The 20,187-nt window shown below is 40.4% G+C and overlaps 1 protein-coding gene across 2 annotated transcripts in view; it reads right to left on the minus strand.

The window, feature by feature from the left end:
* Positions 1-20,187, minus strand: part of FLT1 (fms related tyrosine kinase 1) — a 195,169-nt gene that overhangs the window by 77,789 nt on the left and 97,193 nt on the right. For both annotated transcript variants that reach the window (XM_025364472.1, XM_025364473.1), the window contains exons 12-14: positions 17,880-17,988; positions 10,197-10,505; positions 5,264-5,410 (exon numbers count right to left, since the gene is read on the minus strand). In XM_025364472.1, coding sequence (XP_025220257.1) covers positions 5,264-5,410; positions 10,197-10,505; positions 17,880-17,988 — 565 coding nt within the window. The remainder of the gene's footprint in view (positions 1-5,263; positions 5,411-10,196; positions 10,506-17,879; positions 17,989-20,187) is intronic.

A 20,187-nucleotide genomic window follows, 5' to 3' on the forward strand; every position in this document is an offset into this window, starting at 1 on the left:
AAGATACTCATATATACAAACATAAGGGTCATCTTCATGGAGCATATTGCATTGACTATTGCATTTGCTCCTCAAGTGGGGATATTACATATGAAACTTTACAGAAACTATATACATGTGGAAGATTATCTCCAGAAAATTAAGAAAGCCCTTTCCTAAAGGTGAATAAAAGGAAGCAAGAGAAAGAAAACTGATGACTGGTATAGCTGAACTTAATAAGTGCTAAACAGTAGCATCCTAGAAGGATATTTATAGAATATTTTGTGTAAGAATTTATATGACCTTTTTTTTTTTTTTTTTTTTTTTTTTTGAGATGGAATCTTGCTCAATCGCCCAGGCTGGAGTGCAGTGGCGCAATCTCAGCTCACTGTAAGCTCCATCTCCTGAGTTCACGCCATTCTTCTGCCTCAGCCTCCCAGGCAGCTGGGACTACAGGTGCCTGCCACCACGTCTGGCTATTTTTTTTTGTATTTTTAGTAGAGACGGGGTTTCGCTATGTTAGCCAGGATGGTCTCGATCTCCTGACCTTGTGATCTACCCGCTTTGGCCTCCCAAAGTGGACCTATTTTTAGACATTCTTCTTCTGGCCCTCAGAAGATCAGAGAAAGCTGGGTGGTAAGGGTGTGGTGGGGGGAGAATCTGTATTATTTTGTTTTAGGGTTGTTTGACATTTGAGCTTATTAATTAACTCTGATGCCTTCCAGTGCATTCTGCCAACTCACTGGACAATTTCTGTATAAATGAGGTGGGTCAGAAGGCAGCATTGAACAAACCATGACCATGGGCCAGCTTATGTTAACTCATTTAAACCTCACCACATCCCTGTGTGGTCAGAATTATCCCAGTTTTATAAATAAGGGAAAAAGGACTCTGAGAGTAAGGAATAACTAGTTGCCCAAATTCTTTTTTTTTTTTTTTTTTGAGACAGAGTCTAGCTCTGTTGCCTAGGCTGGAGTGCAGTGGCACAATCTTGGCTCACTGCAACCTCCACCTCCCGGGTTCAAGCGATTCTCCTGCCTCAGCCTCCCGAATAGTTGGGATTACAGGTGCCCACCACCACGCCCAGCTAATTTTTGTGTTTTTTTAGTAGAGGTGGGGTTTCACTGTGTTGGCCAGGCTGATCTCAAACTCCTGACCTCATGATCCGCCCACCTCGGCCTCCCAAAGTGCTGGGATTACAAGCACGAGCCACCGCACCCAGTCGAGTTGCCCAAATTCTTATATGACTCATGAGGGCCATGCTAGGACTCAAGCCCTCATCTCCCCAGCACACTGGACTCGTTTCTTTTGCATGTGGCAGCTGCCAGGGCACATTCTCTTGTCTTGTCTCTCCTCTAGTCTCATAATGGTCCTAAGCTTCCCAAATCATTTTAACTTTGATTCTTTAACCCACTTCCAAATTATAAAAACTGAACTTATTTCACATTTACTTCTTTCAAAGAATCACTCAATATCCTACACTAATCTTTCATAAAATAGATTTTGTGATCAAGTAAGTCTGAGGAATACAGAACTTAGCACAGTTGGCCCTGTGCAGTGGGTCACGCCTGTAATCCCAACAATTTGGGAGGTCAAGGTGGGTTGATCACTTGATGTCAGGAGTTCAAGACCAGCCTGGCCAACATGGTGAGACCCCTATCTCTACTAAAAATACAAAAAATTAGCCAGGCATGGTGTCTGTAATCCCAGCTACTTGGAAGGCTGAGGCAGGAGAATCACTTGAACACGGGAGGTGGAAGTTGCAGTGAGCCAAGATTGCGCCGCTGCACTCCGGTCTGGGTGACAGAGCAAGACTATATCTCAAAAACAAACAAACAAAATAACACAAACACAAACAAAAAAAACTTAGTACAATTTACCAGTTTCTTTCACAAGCTATTTACTCATGTATTTATTCATCCTTTTATTCTGGTAGAACATCTCGAGGGACTAGTTTTCCACAAAACTACCCATCTTAGTAGTGTGTCATCATGGGCAAATCACTTTACCTCTTTGAGCCTAAGTTTTCCGTTCTACATGTCAGACTAAAGATATTCTAAAGGTCCCTTCAGCTTTAAAACTTCCTTGATATGGGCCCCACCTCCATGCCAAATCCAGGCATTTGTGCTACCACTATGAGCTTGCTAAGGATAGCCTAAGATTTTCTGAAAACCATTTATTCATTCATGCGTAGAATATTTATTTATTAATTGTCAAGCACTGTGTTAGGTTCTGAAGATAAAAAGACAAGACATAAATAAGACAAATAAGAAACTATCTGCCCTCTGGAGGGGTGACATATATGAACTGATGATTTAAAAAATACATAAGGGAGGAGTAGAAATATGCATAGGTAATACAGACACATGTGAACTGATGATTTTTAAAAATCTCGGTAAGAGAGAAGTAGAAACAGTTACAAGTAATAAAGACTTGTGGAGGAACTGCCTCCCATCTGTGGGAGTTGTGTAAGGCCTAGTTGGAGAGAGAACACCCAATCTGGGTTTTAAGGGATGAGACAAAGAAAGGGAAGCTACTCCAGGCAGAGTATACAAGAACCAAAGAAAGCATAGGGAGTTTAAGCAGCATCATGTCTGCAGTGATCTACGAGAGTTTGGCATTGCTGGAATATAAAGTTAGAAAGTTCAAGGCAGGCGACGCTGAGCATAACATTGGAGGTGTAGGCAGGGGCCAAATGTTGAGGGCATTCTCTGTCAGATTCTTGAACTTCATCAAAGTGTGTTAGAGATGAAGAGTTGGAGCCGGCGGAAGAATTGAAGCAGAGAAATGACATGTTCACAGCTGCATTTTATACTGTTGTGTGGAAAGTAGATACAAAGATAGATAGGGAGACAAGTGTGGAGACCACTGAAGGTGTTCAGAGGCTAGGTAATGAGTGCCAGGACCAAGAGAATAATGGGAAAGCAGAGAAAGGAATGGATTTGAGAAGTATTTAGTATTTAGTAGGTGTAATCTGCTCAGTCTGGTGATTGATTAGATGAAGAGGGTAAAGGAGAGGCCATCACCTTCTAGTTTGGATGATTAAATATCTGATGTCAGTATAAGAGGAGGTGCTACTTTATGGAGAAAAATGAAGTGATGTGATTGGTTTTGAACCTGCTCAGTGTAAGGTCTCTCTAAGACATTTGCAGATATCTTAAAATTTGGAGTTGTTATACCACAACCCCATTCTGTGCATCAAACTCAAATGGAGGTTTCGTTTTGTGTAGAGGACTCACATTTAAGGACTACTCCATATTGCTATTTATTTGATTTAGGTTGTTGGAATATTGCAAATAAATGGCAATTTTATTTTTAATAAAACATGAATATCAATTAAAATCATAAATAATTTCAGTGTACTCTTATTTAACCACAGAATTATGAGGCAGGCAATAGTGTTTATACTTAATGGTTTAAGTCTCGTTGTTTTTAAGAGTACAGTCAGCCCAGAGCAAGACTTCATCTCAAAAAAAAAAAAAAAAAAAAGAGTACAGTCAGTCGTATCTGTGGATTCTGCATCTGTGAATTCAACAAAAAATTCCACAAAGTTCCAAAAACCAAAGAACTTGTCACAGAATTGATGTGTAGGTATTGTATTAGGTATTAAAAGTAACCTAGAGCCGGGTGCGGTGGCTCACGCCTGTAATCCCAGCACTTTGGGAGGCTGAGGCAGGCGGATCACGAGGTCAGGACATCGAGACCATGCTGGCTAACACAGTGACACCCCGTCTCTATTAAAAACACAAAAAAGGCCGGGCGCGGTAGCTCAAGCCTGTAATCCCAGCACTTTGGGAGGCCGAGACGGGCGGATCACGAGGTCAGGAGATCGAGACCATCCTGGCTAACACGGTGAAACCCCGTCTCTACTAAAAAAAAATACAAAAAACTAGCCGGGCGAGTTGGCGGGCGCCTGTAGTCCCAGCTACTCGGGAGGCTGAGGCAGGAGAACGGCGTGAACCTGGGAGGTGGAGCTTGCAGTGAGCTGAGATCGTACCACTGCACTCCAGCCTGGGCAACAGAGCAAGACTCCGTCTCAAAAAAAAGAAAAAAAAAGAAAAAAAAATTAGCTGGGTGTGGTGGCGGGCGCCTGTAGTCCCAGCTGGCTTGAGAGGCTGAGGCACGACAATCGCTTGAACCTGGGAGGCAGGGCTTGCAGTGAGCCGAGATCGAGCCACTGCACTCCAGCCTGGGAGACAGAGTGAGACTCCGTCTCAAAAATAAATAAATAAATAAATAAATAAATAAATAAAAATAAAAGTAACCTAGAGATGATTAAAGTATACAGGAAGATATGTGTAGGTTATATGCAAATACTATGCCATTTTATATAAGGAACTTGAGCATCAGTGCATTTTGGAATCTGCAGAAGGTCCTGGAACCAATTCCCCATGGACCCCATAGCACTATATGTATTGTTGAAAGAAAATAAACCTATACCCACTCGTGTAGATTTATTTTTTTTTACTAGTACGATCAAACATAATTTAAAAAGTCTTCTTTTTACCAAATCCTTAACATCTGCGTAGATGAATTTAAAAGATTGTAAATCAGCTGGACTGGGTGGCATGTGCCTATAAGCACTTTGGGAGGCCAAGGTAGGCGGATCACCTGAGGTCAGGAGTTTGAGACCAGCCTGGCCAACATGGTGACACCTTGTCTCTACTAAAAATACAAAAATTAGCCTGGCGTGGTCATTAGCCTGGCGTGGTGTCAGCACGTGCCTGTAGTCCCAGTTACTTGTCCAAGTACTTGGATGGTTGAGGCAGGAGAATTGCCTGAACCCGGGAGGTGGAGGTTGCAGTGTGCCGAGATGGTGCCACTGTACTCCAGCCTGGGCGACAGAGTGAGACTCCGTCTCAAAAAAAAAGAAAAAAAGAAAAAGAGATTGTAAATCTACTTTTCTGAACTTCATATATGCCAGTTGTTCCAAGTTCTGCAATACCTCAAAGCCAAGAAACTAACTCCTCACTTTCCCAGCTGTCATGGTGAACTGAATCATTTTCTACATGGCTCCTCTCATTTCTTTCTGAAGGCACTGTTTAAAGCATTCCAGCTGAATAGATTCTGCAGGATCTTTCTATGGGTTAGGAATATGGTCTGCATAGGAACTGGCCCAAATATTCCTCACTGGAAGTTGGTATCAGCATGAACCAGATCCGGGTGTCTGGGGCTCTATCAGCAAGTAGGTCTACACATACTGGAAGCAGGTGACGGGAATGTTAAAGGAAAAAGGGACTGATGAAAGATGAGAAATAATAAATTCAAGAAAAAAGTCTCTTACCAGGCTCTTGTTGTATTTTGTGGTTGTTTTTAAACCAAGTGATCTGAGGTTCGGGGGCACCATTAGCATGACAGTCTAAAGTGGTGGAACTGCTGATGGCCACTGTGTGATCGCTGAGGTTTCGCAGGAGGTATGGTGCTTCCTGATCTAATGAAGAAAGAAAGGGAGTTGTGATTACTCGTCAACTTTATTCTCATATTGTCTATGCATATCAACATTTAAAATATACAGAGAAACAGCAAAACTCAACTATTAGGTTTCATTTGCATTTTGTTCACTTTCTCTTCAATCATTAACCTGCTGCTTCCACTTTAATAAGATGCTACAATAAATTGAAATTTATTACAACACAGTGAAATCAAGGACTAGATTTTATATTTTTAGATTTCAATACAAAGGCTTTTGCCTAGCTAGCTAGTTTCCTTCCTTTTTTGAGAGAAGCTTTTCTAAAACTCAAGGATTTTGCATAATAGTTCAGGAGATATAAATAAAAAACATGATTTTGTGTATAGTCTTGTAATGAATTTTTATATATAGTGTTGTAGTGATAGGCTAATACAATTTTGTGTGTTTTTATTGATGTATTTGTGGGGGCATGTTTGTGTTACTCAGCTGTCAGTAACCTAAGTTGTAAGGCAGCAGACCAAACAGGAGAATTTCTTGAACTTTGAAAGCTTTATTGGTTCTTTCCTTCCTCCATTCCCTTCCCAAATGCAAGCAACCAAAGAATTAATTCAAGAGGCAGAGGCACAGATTTGTAGTTTTTGCACTATATAATAGTACAAATATTGTATTTTATATTATTTTCTCTTAAAACATACAAATATGATACAATACAATTTATTTTAATAAAATGCCAACCAATATAGTACAACAAAATGAATTCAATACATTAAGATGCAATACATTACAACATTAAAATCCCACATAAGAACAGCAGTACCCCCAAGGCCCCCAATGAGTACAGTATATCTCTAATGAAGTAGTCAGTCAGTCCTGCTGATGTGTATACATTCTAGTTAGGAGGGTACTGGATTGGTAGCTAAAGCTTCCAAGGTAAAAAATAAAAACAACTCCTAATATCTTTCCCACCCTCCCAAGTCATTCCTTTCCCCTCTTGTTGGAGATCCTGGAACAGAAATCAAAAGAGTTTTGGCATAACTGACACGTTCTCTGTTACTGTCTTCAATTATACAGTATGAGCTTTCTCTGCCCGTTTTTGATTTCCTCATCTTAGTGTACTAAAACTGTGAAGGCAGCTTAGGAGTGATGACGATGCTACAAAGATGATACATTGCAATGGCCTTGATTCCATGTCCCTGCAGGGTTCTGCCAAGTCCCCAAACCTTTCTGAGTCCTGCAGGGCGACTCTCAGGATTAGCATTTGTTAAAGCAATTTAGAAATCCCAGGTTAAAATGTGTATTATCATATAACTTTTATAACATTGTTGAAGAAGTATATCATGGCAGGGTTACTACCTGTTAGGAGAAACAGATTTCTCAATAAATTTTGATTTCTATAGCTTATCATTAGTCTTCTCATTTTGTAAAAAATGAAATCTGAAGGCAAAAAAAAGTGTGTTGAAGGAAGTGCTCTGATGTATAGAAACTTCTTCAAACTAGCATGGAATGAATGATAGCAATGATCTTTTTGCCTCTTTGAGCATGTCTTTCCTATCTTGTCTTGCCCCCTACGCAGAACCATTACAATATTTTTGTTTTTACATTGGGTGCTATCTGTCAAACAGCTTTTCCTAATTGAAACTGCAGTCCTGTTTAAAACCTTTGATTTATGACTACTTGTACATGCTTGCTCATTACAATTTTGGCATTTTTTTTTACATAGTAAAGACCCCAAACATATCAGCGAAACATGACAAGACCATAAAGAACTGTATCATATTATTTTTTAGTCTCTTTTACGGTGGCAAGCCAATTTTGAAATATCTTATTTAAAACTCAGACCCAATTCACTGAGTTATACTTTTAATAGCTTCCTCAGCACACTATTTCCCATGCATTAATATGATAAAATAATCTATCACTGCCCATAGGTCTTATAAAAAGGAAGTCTGAATATAGGGCCCACAACACTAAAATAGTTTTTCTAGCTACAAAGTATAACATCATCAACACAGACACGATTTGGACTCCCTGACAGGTGGATTGGAAAACGATGTTTAAAGAGAAGAGAACATTTTAACATAAATGTCATTAAGAATTTCAAAGGCCTTATTTGTACTACACAAACTTCAGATGATAGAAGCAGCAAAAAGGCTGCAGAATGTACATGGGACTCTCAATTAAATACAAGGTTCACATAAACATTCTGAAATGTACAGTAATATGCATTTTTCTTTGTACCCATTTCTGAAAAATGTTCTATGTTAAAAGTCTCATTTTTGGCTAGTTTCTAAATGATCAATCAACCCAGGAATCATATTTTGTCAATTCTTACTTTATACATTATATATAATCTATTTTGACGTTTTGAATAAGGCTGGTGCGTTGAACCCATATTTCAAAACCTAAGTTACTTAATGGAAGTAGGTAGTGGCTTTCCAAAGTTTAACAGTGTAGCTGATCCCTTCAAACTGAGAAAATCAGAATTAACAGACATTTGTGCTGGTTATCAGTAGCCAAAGATAGCTGCCCACCAGGTTATTTTACTTTACAGTGTTATGGCCCCAGAGATCTGCCAGGTCACATAAATACACAGCTTCTATCCTCCGTTTGGAATGGGGACTGAGGAACCAGCCTCACACCCCCTATTCCATTTCAATTATTCCCCATTTTAGGCTCCTTTTTTCTTCTTCCCCCCACCCCTTCTGTTATCTTCACCTCCCTTCATACCCCAGGTTAACATACCCCTAGGGTATGTAATAAAAAACAAAACCCACCCAAAAGTTTCTTTTTAAAAAAAAAAAAAGACTCTCCGGAAGGATTAATTACACAGTGAACAACTAACACTCTCTGGAATTCTTCTACTCATCTCTTGGAAGTTCTTAAAATCATCTTTTGTAAATACTAACATCCTCCCCTCCCCACAAAAATTGCAACAGGGGGAAGGAAATGGTAGGTTTTGCATGTCCAATTCACCATTTTGTTTTCATAAGGATCCCTCAATCATCCTATTTGCTTTTTTAATGTTAGCAGCTATTAAGGCCCCCGCATTCTATGGTATTAAGGCATTGTTTCCTGAAGGAACACACTAACTTATAATGAACAAAGACGCCAGGCCAAAGAGCCATAGGTAAAATTTCAAGATACAATTGATTTTTCTTTCCTTTGGGCTGACAACTTCCAGGTTACTAATTGTTTTCAGAGCATTTGGGGCTCCATAAAACTGGCATTCTGGGGAAATGCTATTGTTTACTCTTTCACGTTTGACAAAAGCAATTCCCACGTGAAAGACAAGTTTAGCCGTGGGACAGAGTCTGTTACCTAAAGGAGGAAACAGTCTGGTGAGTTCCCAAGCTTGAGAAGTTGTCATATTGTCACCTCCTATTGAACTGTCCAGCCACTGTGTTTCTCAGCCATGGCTATTTTGGTCATTATAGTTTTTTTTTCTTTTTTAAATAGTTTATGCAAGTCACATATAATGATCAATCATAAATAAAAACAACAGAACAATGCATATTAAATTGGTGAAAAAGTCATTTTCCCTCAAATGCAAGCTTAAAACAAGAAATTACAACTTCTCTTGATTTAAAACTGGTGTGTATTTTTAAAATTACTTTGAATTCTGCTTCTACAGTTTTGTCGTTTCTTAATCCCCATAAAAATCCTATTAACATTTGCATATGGGGAAAGTGGACCTTTTTAATGGGCAAATTTTAAATTTACATTTAGAAGAATGCATTAATTCTCTGGTTGCAATAGCCTTTTTTTCCTTGATAAATTGATTGTGGTACACCTTTGAATTACTGTCATTTTAACATAATAGAGTTCCTTAAAATAATAACCAGAGGAATATTTAAAATTAAGGAATATTTAAAATTAAGGAATATTTAAAATTAAGGCATGATCCACTTTCTTTCAGGTGCCATCAATAGCTGTGCAGTGCAGTCAGAGACAGCAAGGAGCAAACCCTTTGCTAGGCTAGTCTATTGTGGCACTAACTGCATAATTACCTGGATCGCACGAAAGGAGGGAGGGGAAGTTGATTTGGATGGACTCTTATAATTCACACTGCGATAAACCTTTACTATCTCTGAATTACACCAACATCTTGCACCCCTGGGGCCCATTTCAAGATTAATGTGCTTAATGTAAAAAAAAAAAAAAAAAAAAAAAAGCATTTTCAAATAAATAAGCATTATAACTTGCTATCCAGGTGCTATTTACAAATCAAGAGCAGATGAAATAGTCCAAAATAAAATCAGGCAGAAGTCCAACAGAGTCTCAAATTCAACTGTACTCATTCTGAGCTGGAAAATTAACTTATTCGTGTCCATCTTTGGCAGAAACCAGCATTTGTTTAAATTATTCAGTTTGTGCAGCTTCAACACTTAAAAATAAAAAGAGGTTGGCATCAAAATGGAAGGAAAGGATCATCCAAAGTTGTTGTTTATCAGGCAGGAGAAAACAGCAAGAGCAACAAACACAGAGAAGGCAGTGCAGGGATCCTCCAAATCCAAACGTGCACCAAGTCGGCCCCCCGGAGCAGCCCCCTTGGCCTGAATGGGGGGCCCAGGGCTGGGGGCTGGGGGTCTCATTATTACTGCTATCATCTCCGAACTCATTTTGGGAGGAGCATCTCCTCTGAGCCTGAAAGTTAGCAACAGTGACAATAAATCAAGATGATATGAGACAACTGTTACTTTTTAATGAGTCCTTTAATGTTTTACATTACTTTGTGTGGTACAATCATTCCTTGTGCTTTTAAATTTGGAGATCCGAGAGAAAACAGCCTTTTTGTTGCAGTGCTCACCTCTGATTGTAACTTCTTTCTTCTGCAGGATTTCTTCCCCTGTGTATACATTCCTGGCTCTGCAGGCATAGGTGCCTGAATCTTCCAGGGAAACATTCATGATGGTAAGATTAAGAGTGATGGAGTGCTCCTTAGTGATGGCCATTTTTTGCTTGCTAATACTGTAGTGCATTGTTCTGTTATTAACTGTCCGCAGTAAAATCCAAGTAACATCTCTGTATAAGAACTTGTTAACTGTGCAAGACAGTTTCAGGTCCTCTCCTTCCGTTGGCATTTTTTCCAAGTTAACGTGAAACCCATTTGGCACATCTATAAAATAAGAATAAAGAATTTCAGTTCACAGAAAAATCACTGTCTTTTAATGAGATATTCAAAGATCTTAAGAATCATTTGTGCACAAATTCTCTCAGCATCAGCATTAAAAAGAATGAGTATTTAAGGTAAATGAGCAAACATAGCAGGTGGGAATCAACTAAGTTCATTCTATCAGAAGTGAGGTAGGAAATGCAAAAGAGGAGAGTTATTAGGATGCATTTTCTCTTGATTTACCTGAAGTTACTCTTCAAAGTGGCATGTTTTTTCCAACTTGGGTGTTAACTTTATTTCTTTTTTTTTTTTTTTTTTGAGTCAGAGTCTCGCTTTGTTGCCCAGGCTGGAGTGCTGTGGCATGATCTCAGCTCACTGCAACCTCTACCTTCAGGGTTCAAACTATTCTCCTGCCTCAGCTTCCAGGGTAGCTGGGATTACAGGCATGCACCACCATACTGGGCTAATTTTTGTACTTTTTGGTAGGGGCGAGGTTTCACCATGTTGGCCAGGCTGATCTCGAATTCCTGGCCTCAGGTGATCCACTCTTCTCGGCCTCCCAAAGTGCTGGGATTATAGGAATAAGCCACTGTGCCCGGCCTCATTTCCTATTTTTAAAATGATGCACAGTACTACTACTGGCAAGTGACACTGGCAAGTGGGCAAAATAGTGAAGTAACATAAGAGCAATTCGTCCTAAAAACCAAAGGCACACTTATGGTCAAACTTATCCAAAATAGTTTGCAAACCAGTGAAAATAGGAAGTCCTCGGTAAAGTGCCAATCAATTCCACTTTAGTCCTAGACTTTTGCAGTGAGAAGTAACTGTTATTCACTACCCTCCTCCTGCTCCTGTCCCAGATTACTTGCCCTGGTCCAGCAAAGACCACAGTGGGCCAGTGGCACAGTGGGCCAGAGAGGAGCCCGCTGATTTACTCAGGACTTCTTTCATGGGGATGGTTCTACTCAGACCTGAGAGAGCAAAGATTTCTTCTGAAAATGTGGACAACTAATCTGGAAGAGTTGCCAGATTCTAAAATGGGGGTGATAGAGGAGTAAAGAGAATAATTTTAAAAATCAAATTTACTCTCAAAAATATTTTAAACATGTTCTGAAGGTGGCTATATCATTAAAAGCCATTTTCTCCAATGTCGATCTCCAGCTAATCTTTGTGAAAGGAAAGTAAGTCTTGGGACCCCAAAATCATGAAGCTAAAGGGAAAAGTCAAGTTGAGAACTGCTTAGCACAAACCTGCCTCCCATTCTCTTCAAAGTCATCCCTCTGCTCTCTGAGATAAATGCATACCTGATTGCCTCCTTTGGAAAGGCTTCAGAAATTCAAAAGAACAGAACTCCCCTATCTATGACCTGGAAACCCCCTCCCCACTTTGAATTGTCCCGCCTTTCCAGGCGGAACCAGTGTACATCTTACACATATTGATTGACGTCTCATGTCTCCTTGAAATGTATAAAACTGAGCTGTACCTCAATCGCCACCTTGGGCACATGTTGTCAGGAGCTCATGAGGCTGTCCACTTTGGCAAAATAAACTTCCTAAATTGACTGAGACCTGTCTCAGATATTTTGGGCACCTTCACCCCCATCTCCCAGGTGTCTCTGTCAACACCCCATGAGCTCTTCCCCCCTGCATGCCTCACCTGGGCTGTCAGTCCACTTTGGGGCTGAGAGTTCCTTAGTATCATTTGGCCAATCTCACGGGAGGATTTTTAAAAGTCTGCCGGCCCTGAACGGACCCGCTCTCAAAACCTTCCCATTGCTTACTACTAGTGGTGTATCTGCATTTGAGCAAAGAATTTGGGCCAACATCTTACAAAGTGCTTTGAAGATGAAAAGCATTATGTTATGCTATTATTATTATTATACTTTGCACACAAAGCTATAAAGAAACCTTTAAACGTTAAGGGGACAATAGTCCAAAATTAGATATCATATCAACTCTTTCCTAAATCTCACTTTGCTTGTTTTTCTGATTTTTCTGAGCTTTGGCTTTATTATAAAGTGTCACGTCTGAAGAAATGCCAAAGTATTCATTTGGAACCTGGGAGCGGGGCGTAACAGTGACTTACGAAGCCGTCAGTGGCTGAGGAGAGAGGATACCAGTGGAGGTTTTCCTGCTTTTAAAATGAAAATCTAAGAATGTGCCAGAAGATGCAGGAGGGGCAGCTGACAGTCACTTTTAAGATAACAATAAGGTGTCAGAAATAGTTGCTCTAATTCAGCATCTTTTTATATTTGGGACATTTTCCAAGCATGAGGAGTAAAACATCAGCCATCAACTTTTACACAGATACTAGAGCAGAGGTATTGTGCACTGGTTGCCATCAGCTCTTACAAGACCACAGACTTTCCATTTATGAGCTCTCATCCTGGTAGGTAGAACCCAAGTGAGCCCAAGTAACACCATTGAGATCGTGTAGAGAGTTTCTATTTACTTTAGTGATTTGAAACTTCCTGTGGAAATAGCTCACAGGTTTCCTGATGGAAGATTTTGTTTATCTTTGCCAAGCACCACCAGGAATCTCAAAATAAAACGCATTCAGTGACATTGGGAAGCCAGGGAGATAAAGCAGTGCTGTTCCTGTTTCACCCTCAGTAATTGCTAACACACCCATAGTCACGCTGAGTGCCAGCCAAACAGCAAAAACACACACATAGGAAAAGCAAAGAACCAAATTCGTTTTGAGGCCCGTTTCTTATGTAGGGGACATGGTCACTGAAGCTAATTTGTTATGTTATCAGACAGCCTCTTGGAAATGACTATTTCTCAGTCTCACCCCTTTGGTATTCTCTTTTGATCCATGGAAGACGATAAATAAAATGTCCTCAACTGTTTAATGAACCCGGAGGGATTTTTCTCCTTAATTCATGTTGATTTTTTTTTAGTCTGAGTACAAAAACAGACCAAGAAAGAATTGCCTTCTAACCCTCAAAGTGAAAACAAGAAATCTTCCCACACTTAAGTATCTGTGGCGAATTCAGCACAGTCATCATCATTACCAAATAATACTCATCCATCTAACATATTATCACATCCATGGCATCTTATGAGGTGTCATGGAGAAGAATCAACCCTTGCTCAGAAGAGGCATTCGACCCAGGGTTAGATGACAGTGTAATCTATTTATAAAGGTGCATACTTGTGGGTAGATATTTCAACTCAATTGGATCAGGCATGTGCATTAAGTTCATGAAAGGGACAAGCATAGGAATTTAAAAGGATGCCAGGGATCTCATTTGTTGGGTAAAAAAATAAAGAAGGCTCTACTGCCACTGAAGAGTGGAAATAACATTATTTAAAAAGAGAGTGAACGGTTACCAGGAAGCTTTGCTTGTTTCAAGTAGATGCTATGTATAAGTGTGTGCCAAAGTTTGGAAACGAAGCGGTCAAGGATTCTAATGGCCACAGTTTACCATTTTCATCAGTTTGGAAGGCAACTAAAAGTCTTTTTGTTTTTTGTTTTTGTTGTTGTTGCTGTTGTTGTTTTGCGGCAGGGTCTGACTCTGACACTCAGGCTGGAGCGTGGTGGTGCCATCATGGCTCACTGCAGCCTCGACCTCCTGGGCTTAAGTGATCTTCCCACCTCAGCATCCCAAGTAGGTGGGAATACGGGCACATGCCACCAGGCCTAGCTAGTTTTTGTACTTTTTGTAGAGACAGAATTTTGCCATGTTTCTCAGGCTGGTCTCAAACTCTTGTGTTCAAGCGATCTTTCCATCTCAGCCTCCCAAAGTGCTGGGATTTACAGGCGTAAGCCATTGTGCCTAGCCCCAAGTAATTGTATTTTAAAGAAGGGACAACATGATTGAAATGAGGACCAGTAAAGATTCAAATCTAGATAAGTAGAGCATTAAAATTTCAGACAGGCACTTTTAAAGCATTACCCTCACTGAGTCAAGTATAAACACTGAACAAATATATGTTCATTTTTTTCAAAAAATAGGCATATGAGGTACAACATTCCTGAGTCTTTATGCTCATCTCTAGTGACAAAGATTTGAGTAAGAAAAAGATAATAATTATTTAAAAACTAATAATGAATGTAAGCAAGTTAACCTAATATCACAATCAAAACTAGAACTTTTCAGGACTGGTAGAAAAAGATTAAGGGAAAGTATATTCCAGGCAATGAGGGCTTGGTTGGCTGAACTTGTGTCAGTTTTAAGATTAAAGCTCTTGGATTTCTAGAGGAAAAGAACTGTGAGCTTCAAGTAGGTATGTCTGAATTGAATTCTCATTGTTCTTTTGGACCTGTCCAATATGGATAAGCCTTGGGATCTAGAAGAGGTTTCTACCCCGCCATGGTTATACATTGTACAATATGGTGAGAGGTAGGAGGGAATATCCGCCTGAATTCAGCAGGTGATCACCTTTATCAACTTGGACTCTTTCAGCAACAACACCATGGGTAGAAATATGATGCAGCGATGAGACTCTGGGCTAGCCAGATGTTGGTGCTGTGACTAATGCTAGGCATCGGTTAGCTTTCCTTGGGAACACTGATTAATAAGGAAGTGAGCATGATGTTCCCTCTTCTCTTGGTACATCCTCTTCCAGTACTGCCCTCAGACTCAGGCAAGAAGGGACCCTGTGGCAGCTCTGTTCTGGTCATAGCTCTTCCCACAATGTGAAGAGTTTATGGGGCCAAGTGAGCATGCCTACCCACAGCCTGTGTCACTTCATTCCTGTATCATGCTCCAGGTCCCTGGGATCTCAGAATTCCCTAAAAGGCTGATTGAAATCTGCTTCTAGCTTGGCTCTTCTTCCCTAGGTCCGGCCTCCTGAGCTCAGACTGCTTGTCAGTTTTCACACCTTTGGGTCTGTGCAAGCAGTGGCCAAGGGAAACTGTCTGTGAGGGGCATGGGCAGAGCTCAGATGTGTGGGCTGGGAGACACCACACATGGTGCATGGCCCCTTGCAGTGTGGACAGGGTAAGGGGCGCAGAGGGGAGGTGGATGATTTAGTTTTTCTGCACCGCCAGGTGCTGCCACAATCTAGTCTGGAATCTGAGTAGTCTCAGAGCTCTAAATTGATCCTGACCTCTCAGGTCATCATGAAAGTATATTTGTCCATAGGGGGCTAAAACATATTTAATGGCTTATTTGCTTGATGTAGAACTTGTCAGTAGTTAGACATATGGTTTGTGGGCCTCCACTGGTACTCTTGTCTTGGCTCTGAAAATGTCAGGGCAAGCCTGTTCTCTTGTCTCCATCTATTCAAATCCCACCTTCTCTCTACCTATTCAGGTCCTGCTTCCTTCTCAGAGGCTTACAGCTGCACTGTCCAATATGGTACCTGTGAGCCTCATGTGGCTTTTGAGCACTTGAAATGTGGCTACTGTGTCAGAGGAACTGAAGCATATTCAGTTTATTTGATTTTATTTAAATTGATTTAAGTGTAAAAACTGAAGCAGTGTAATATTTTTTAAAATACTGATTACATATTGAAATCACAATAGTTCAGATATATTGGGTTCAATAAAATTAATTTTACTTTACAAAAAACATGGTTACTAGAAAGTTTTAAATGGTATTTGTGACTTATATCTCTATTGGACAGTGGTGGCTTTAGAAAGCAAGCTCATCTGTCACATGACCTCTGCATATAAATTTTGATACTAGGATGTATGTAATTTAACATTTCTTCTTTGTTTCCTTGGTGTTAGAACTGTGTTCCTAGAAAGACAGGACTTCATTGATGCGCCTCCCAGTGCTCAGTAGAGTTGAACTGTACCATTTAACAGTGCTCATTAAACTGTTACAAAGTTATTGAATGTTCAGAACAAAACAGGAATTGTTCAGTCTTTTGTATTCTAAATCAGACATACTCTGACTATGGGTTGAGATAGTAACTTGTTTCCAACCAAATATAAAGGACAGTGCAAACCTTTGTATTTAACTAGTCCAAATCTTCTGAGTTTTATTAGAGCACCAATCTGTGTGAAATCTCCATCTGAATCCTTCTCTAACTAAAGGCCATGTCCTATTTGGAATGGATGCAAAGATGACTTCTCTTCTACTTCTCTAACATAAGAGACAGGGACTGAGTTGGCCTAGAGCAGCTCTGCTATGCACCTCTCCAAATCCCATTTGCTCATCTGGAAAACACAAGAGCTATGATGCAGAACAGCCTCTGGAATCCCTGCCAGCCCTGATGTTCTATGAGAATCTACTCAGGGATATCTCCCATGGCACAGCTTCTCTGGGGCTTGGTTAACTTGCCAGAGGCTCCTGTGATCTGACAACGCATATGTATCATGGAATTGGACCTGTCTATTTCTTTCTGGAGACCTTCTGGCAATTTCTGCAGCCTGCCCCGTTCAGTAAGAAGTTTCCAGAAAGTTGGCCTACTGCCCATGTTTCCTCAGAAATTGGGGGAGTGTGGAGCCAGGCAATTGTTTTTATACTTTGAGCTACTTACTTCCTTCCTGTACCCATTGAGGGACATAGGGAGTGCCATTTGTGTACCTTGGAGGTTTTTAAGATTTGCAGAGACCATCATATTTAAGGCTAAAAATTCTTTTTTTTTTTTTTTTTTTTTTTTTTTTTTTTTTTGAGACGGAGTCTCGCTCTGTCGCCCAGGCTGGAGTGCAGTGGCCGGATCTCAGCTCACTGCAAGCTCCGCCTCCCGGGTTCATGCCATTCTCCTGCCTCAGCCTCCCGAGTAGCTGGGACTGCAGGCGCCCGCCGCCTCGCCCGGCTAGTTTTTTGTATTTTTTAGTAGAGACGGGGTTTCACCGTGTTAGCCAGGATGGTCTCGATCTCCTGACCTCGTGATCCGCCCGTCTCGGCCTCCCAAAGTGCTGGGATTACAGGCTTGAGCCACCGCGCCCGGCCTAAAAAAAAATTCTTAAATGCTATCAAAAAATAGCACATTAACTATTGTTAATAAAGCTCAGTTTCAGATTGCTATAGAGCCTTATTCCCCAAAAAGTCTAAATTACCTAAGTTGTGAAACAGTTAACTTTTTGGTTAAAACAAAAACAAAACCAAAAACGATGTCATCATATTATATGCATTATAATTGGTTTCCTTGATTGGTATTGAACTGCTATGTACCAGACCCTGTGCTAGGTACTGAAGGGAATGAAAAAATGAGCATACAGATTCCCAATACACAATCCAGTCTGGGAGGGAGACAAACACAAATAACTCTAAAAGAAAATTCGGGGAAATAACTCTTTAGGAGATCCGATGAGGTAGAATTCTATTCCTGAGAGCAAGGATGAAGGCACTCAAAGTTTGACAATTCTGTGGAATTAAAAAAAAATCACTCAAGCTATAAGTGCACTAAAAGCAAACAAGACTGAAGAGAGAATGAAGTCACCAGGCTGTCTCTGGGTATAGGATGTGTGGCTTACCTGTGATATAAAAGCTTATGTTTCTTTCCACCGTCCCAACTTTATTGGAAGCTATGCAACTGTAGATTCCAGAAATTCTAGAGTCAGCCACAACCAAGGTGCTAGCCGTCTGCAAAAGAAAAGGAAACTTTAGCTAGCAATAGGACAAATAACTAATTGAACACCCCAAGCTACTTCTGAGGTTGAAATGATTCAGCTATTCCATTCATTCTGTAAAGAGAATATTGCATAGGTGGTGGTTACCAGAAGGCTCTCCTCTTGCCGAGCCCCAACAAGAATGGAAAAATAACAGGAAAGCAGGTCCTCAGGAGACCGGGGCCTATGACATCCGACTCATATGAGGGTTTCAGGCTTATTTATCTCGTGCTGCTGGTCTAACAATTACAGACCTGAAGCTGAGATGTGGGACTGCACGTCCTACCCTACGAGGTGGTCAGTCCCACATCAATGAGAGGAACAGGTGAGGCTGAGGCCTTCCCTTTTGTTTGGGTGACCTGAGAGCATGGATGCCAGTTGTGACAGGAGTTTTCTCTGCTATTTGGTTCTATAACAAGAATGTTAAGTGAGCAAGTATAGAAGAGAATGTTTGGTTGAAACTTTATTTTTTCTTTAAGAAATGGGGTCTTGCTATGTTGCCCAGGCTGGTCTTGAACTTCTGGGCTCAAGCAGTTTTCCCGCCTTAGTCTCCCAAGTAGCTGGGACAACAGGCACATGTCACTGCACCTGGCTTGAAACATTTTTTTATATGCTCAAATAATGTGGCGTGCAGCAATGGATGGTCCTGAAGGAGGCCGTGTGTGTGTGTGTGTGTGTGTGTGTGTGTGTGTGTAAATTACCTAATTTCTCAGTTGTCTCTATTCCTAATCTAGAAGATGAAAAATTAAACTATGAATTAATCGGCCGGGCGCGGTGGCTCACTCCTGTAATCCTAGCACTTTGGGAGGCCAAGGCGGGCGGATCATGAGGTCAGGAGATCGAGACCATCCTGGCTAACACGGTGAAACCCTGTCTCTACCAAAACATAAAAAAAATTAGCCAGGCGAGGTGGCGGGCGCCTATAGTCCCAGTTACTCAGGAGGCTGAGGCAGGAGAATGGCGTGAACCCAGGAGGCGGAGCTTGCAGTGAACCAAGATTGCGCCACTGCACTCCAGCCTGGGCGACAGAGTGAGACTCCGTCTCAAAAAAAAAAAAATTATGAATTAATACAATAATATTGTTCCACTAGACTTTAGTGCTGTTATTTGACAACTTAGTCCCTAAAGAAACATTAGCAGTCAAAATTGCATGAACTTGAAAGCACTTTTCAAACTGTGATGTCTAAAAAGTAATGAAACAAAATAATGAAACAAAATTTTAGACAAAGACTTGCAGTCTTCCAAAGAAAAAAAGTTGGCAATATGAAACAAATTGTTAAACATTCTTAAATTTAACCCAAGCTTGCATTAAAAAGTAGTGTATAATCTACATGAAAAAAATGAGAAAACTAGTTAGTTTCTCATACTTAAAATTACAGAAAGGAAAAGTTGGTCCAGTTACTTATAAATCTTTGCAGCCTGTCTCCTAGGACAAAAATAACTGGTTATGGGCTTCGAAATTGCAGAGGCTGTGCTAATGCTTCCAGACTAATGGAGTGTCCTAGCTGAAGTATAATGACCAAGTGACTTACAGGCTAAAGCAATGTAAGGCTGAAATGTGACAGCTGACTTTCCAAGGTGGTGGACATACTCCACAAGTGGTTTGGCTGTAGGAGACAGTCCTAACATTTTCTGAGTTTCTAAGTAATGTGCTAGGCACTTTAGTTGTGTTCTCTTATTCCATCTAATAAATTAAGGTATTTCTGTCTTTAATCTACAGATCAGGAAGACTTAAAAACATGTTCCTAATGTTTTTAGCCAGCAAATTCATTGGTCCAAATTCTCTACAATTTTCACTGTGCTATGGTGAGTAGTACACAGTGCTTTCTCTTCTGTTTGATGGAAGGATCTGCTTAATTACACCTACCCATATATTCTCTGTGTATTATTGAAATTATTGATAATGAAAGTGTCTGCAATATGTGGCAGACAATTTAGCAGACATTTATTGAGTGATTATCAAGGCATCGCCCAGATGTTGTAAGGGAGACAGAGATGAATATGACACAATCCTTCCCCTTAAGACTATCATTCTTTAAGGTGATAGAAAGGAATTTCCCTCCTTGAAGATCATACAAAAATTATTCTCTCTTTTGCAAGGAAAGCTCATACGAAGGCAAATAACCCACAGAAAAGAGTATGAAAGAGAGCTCAGGTGTCCCTTTCTTATTTT

Source organism: Theropithecus gelada, chromosome 17 (genome assembly GCF_003255815.1).
Source record: "Theropithecus gelada isolate Dixy chromosome 17, Tgel_1.0, whole genome shotgun sequence".
NCBI classification, from domain to species: domain Eukaryota; kingdom Metazoa; phylum Chordata; class Mammalia; order Primates; family Cercopithecidae; genus Theropithecus; species Theropithecus gelada.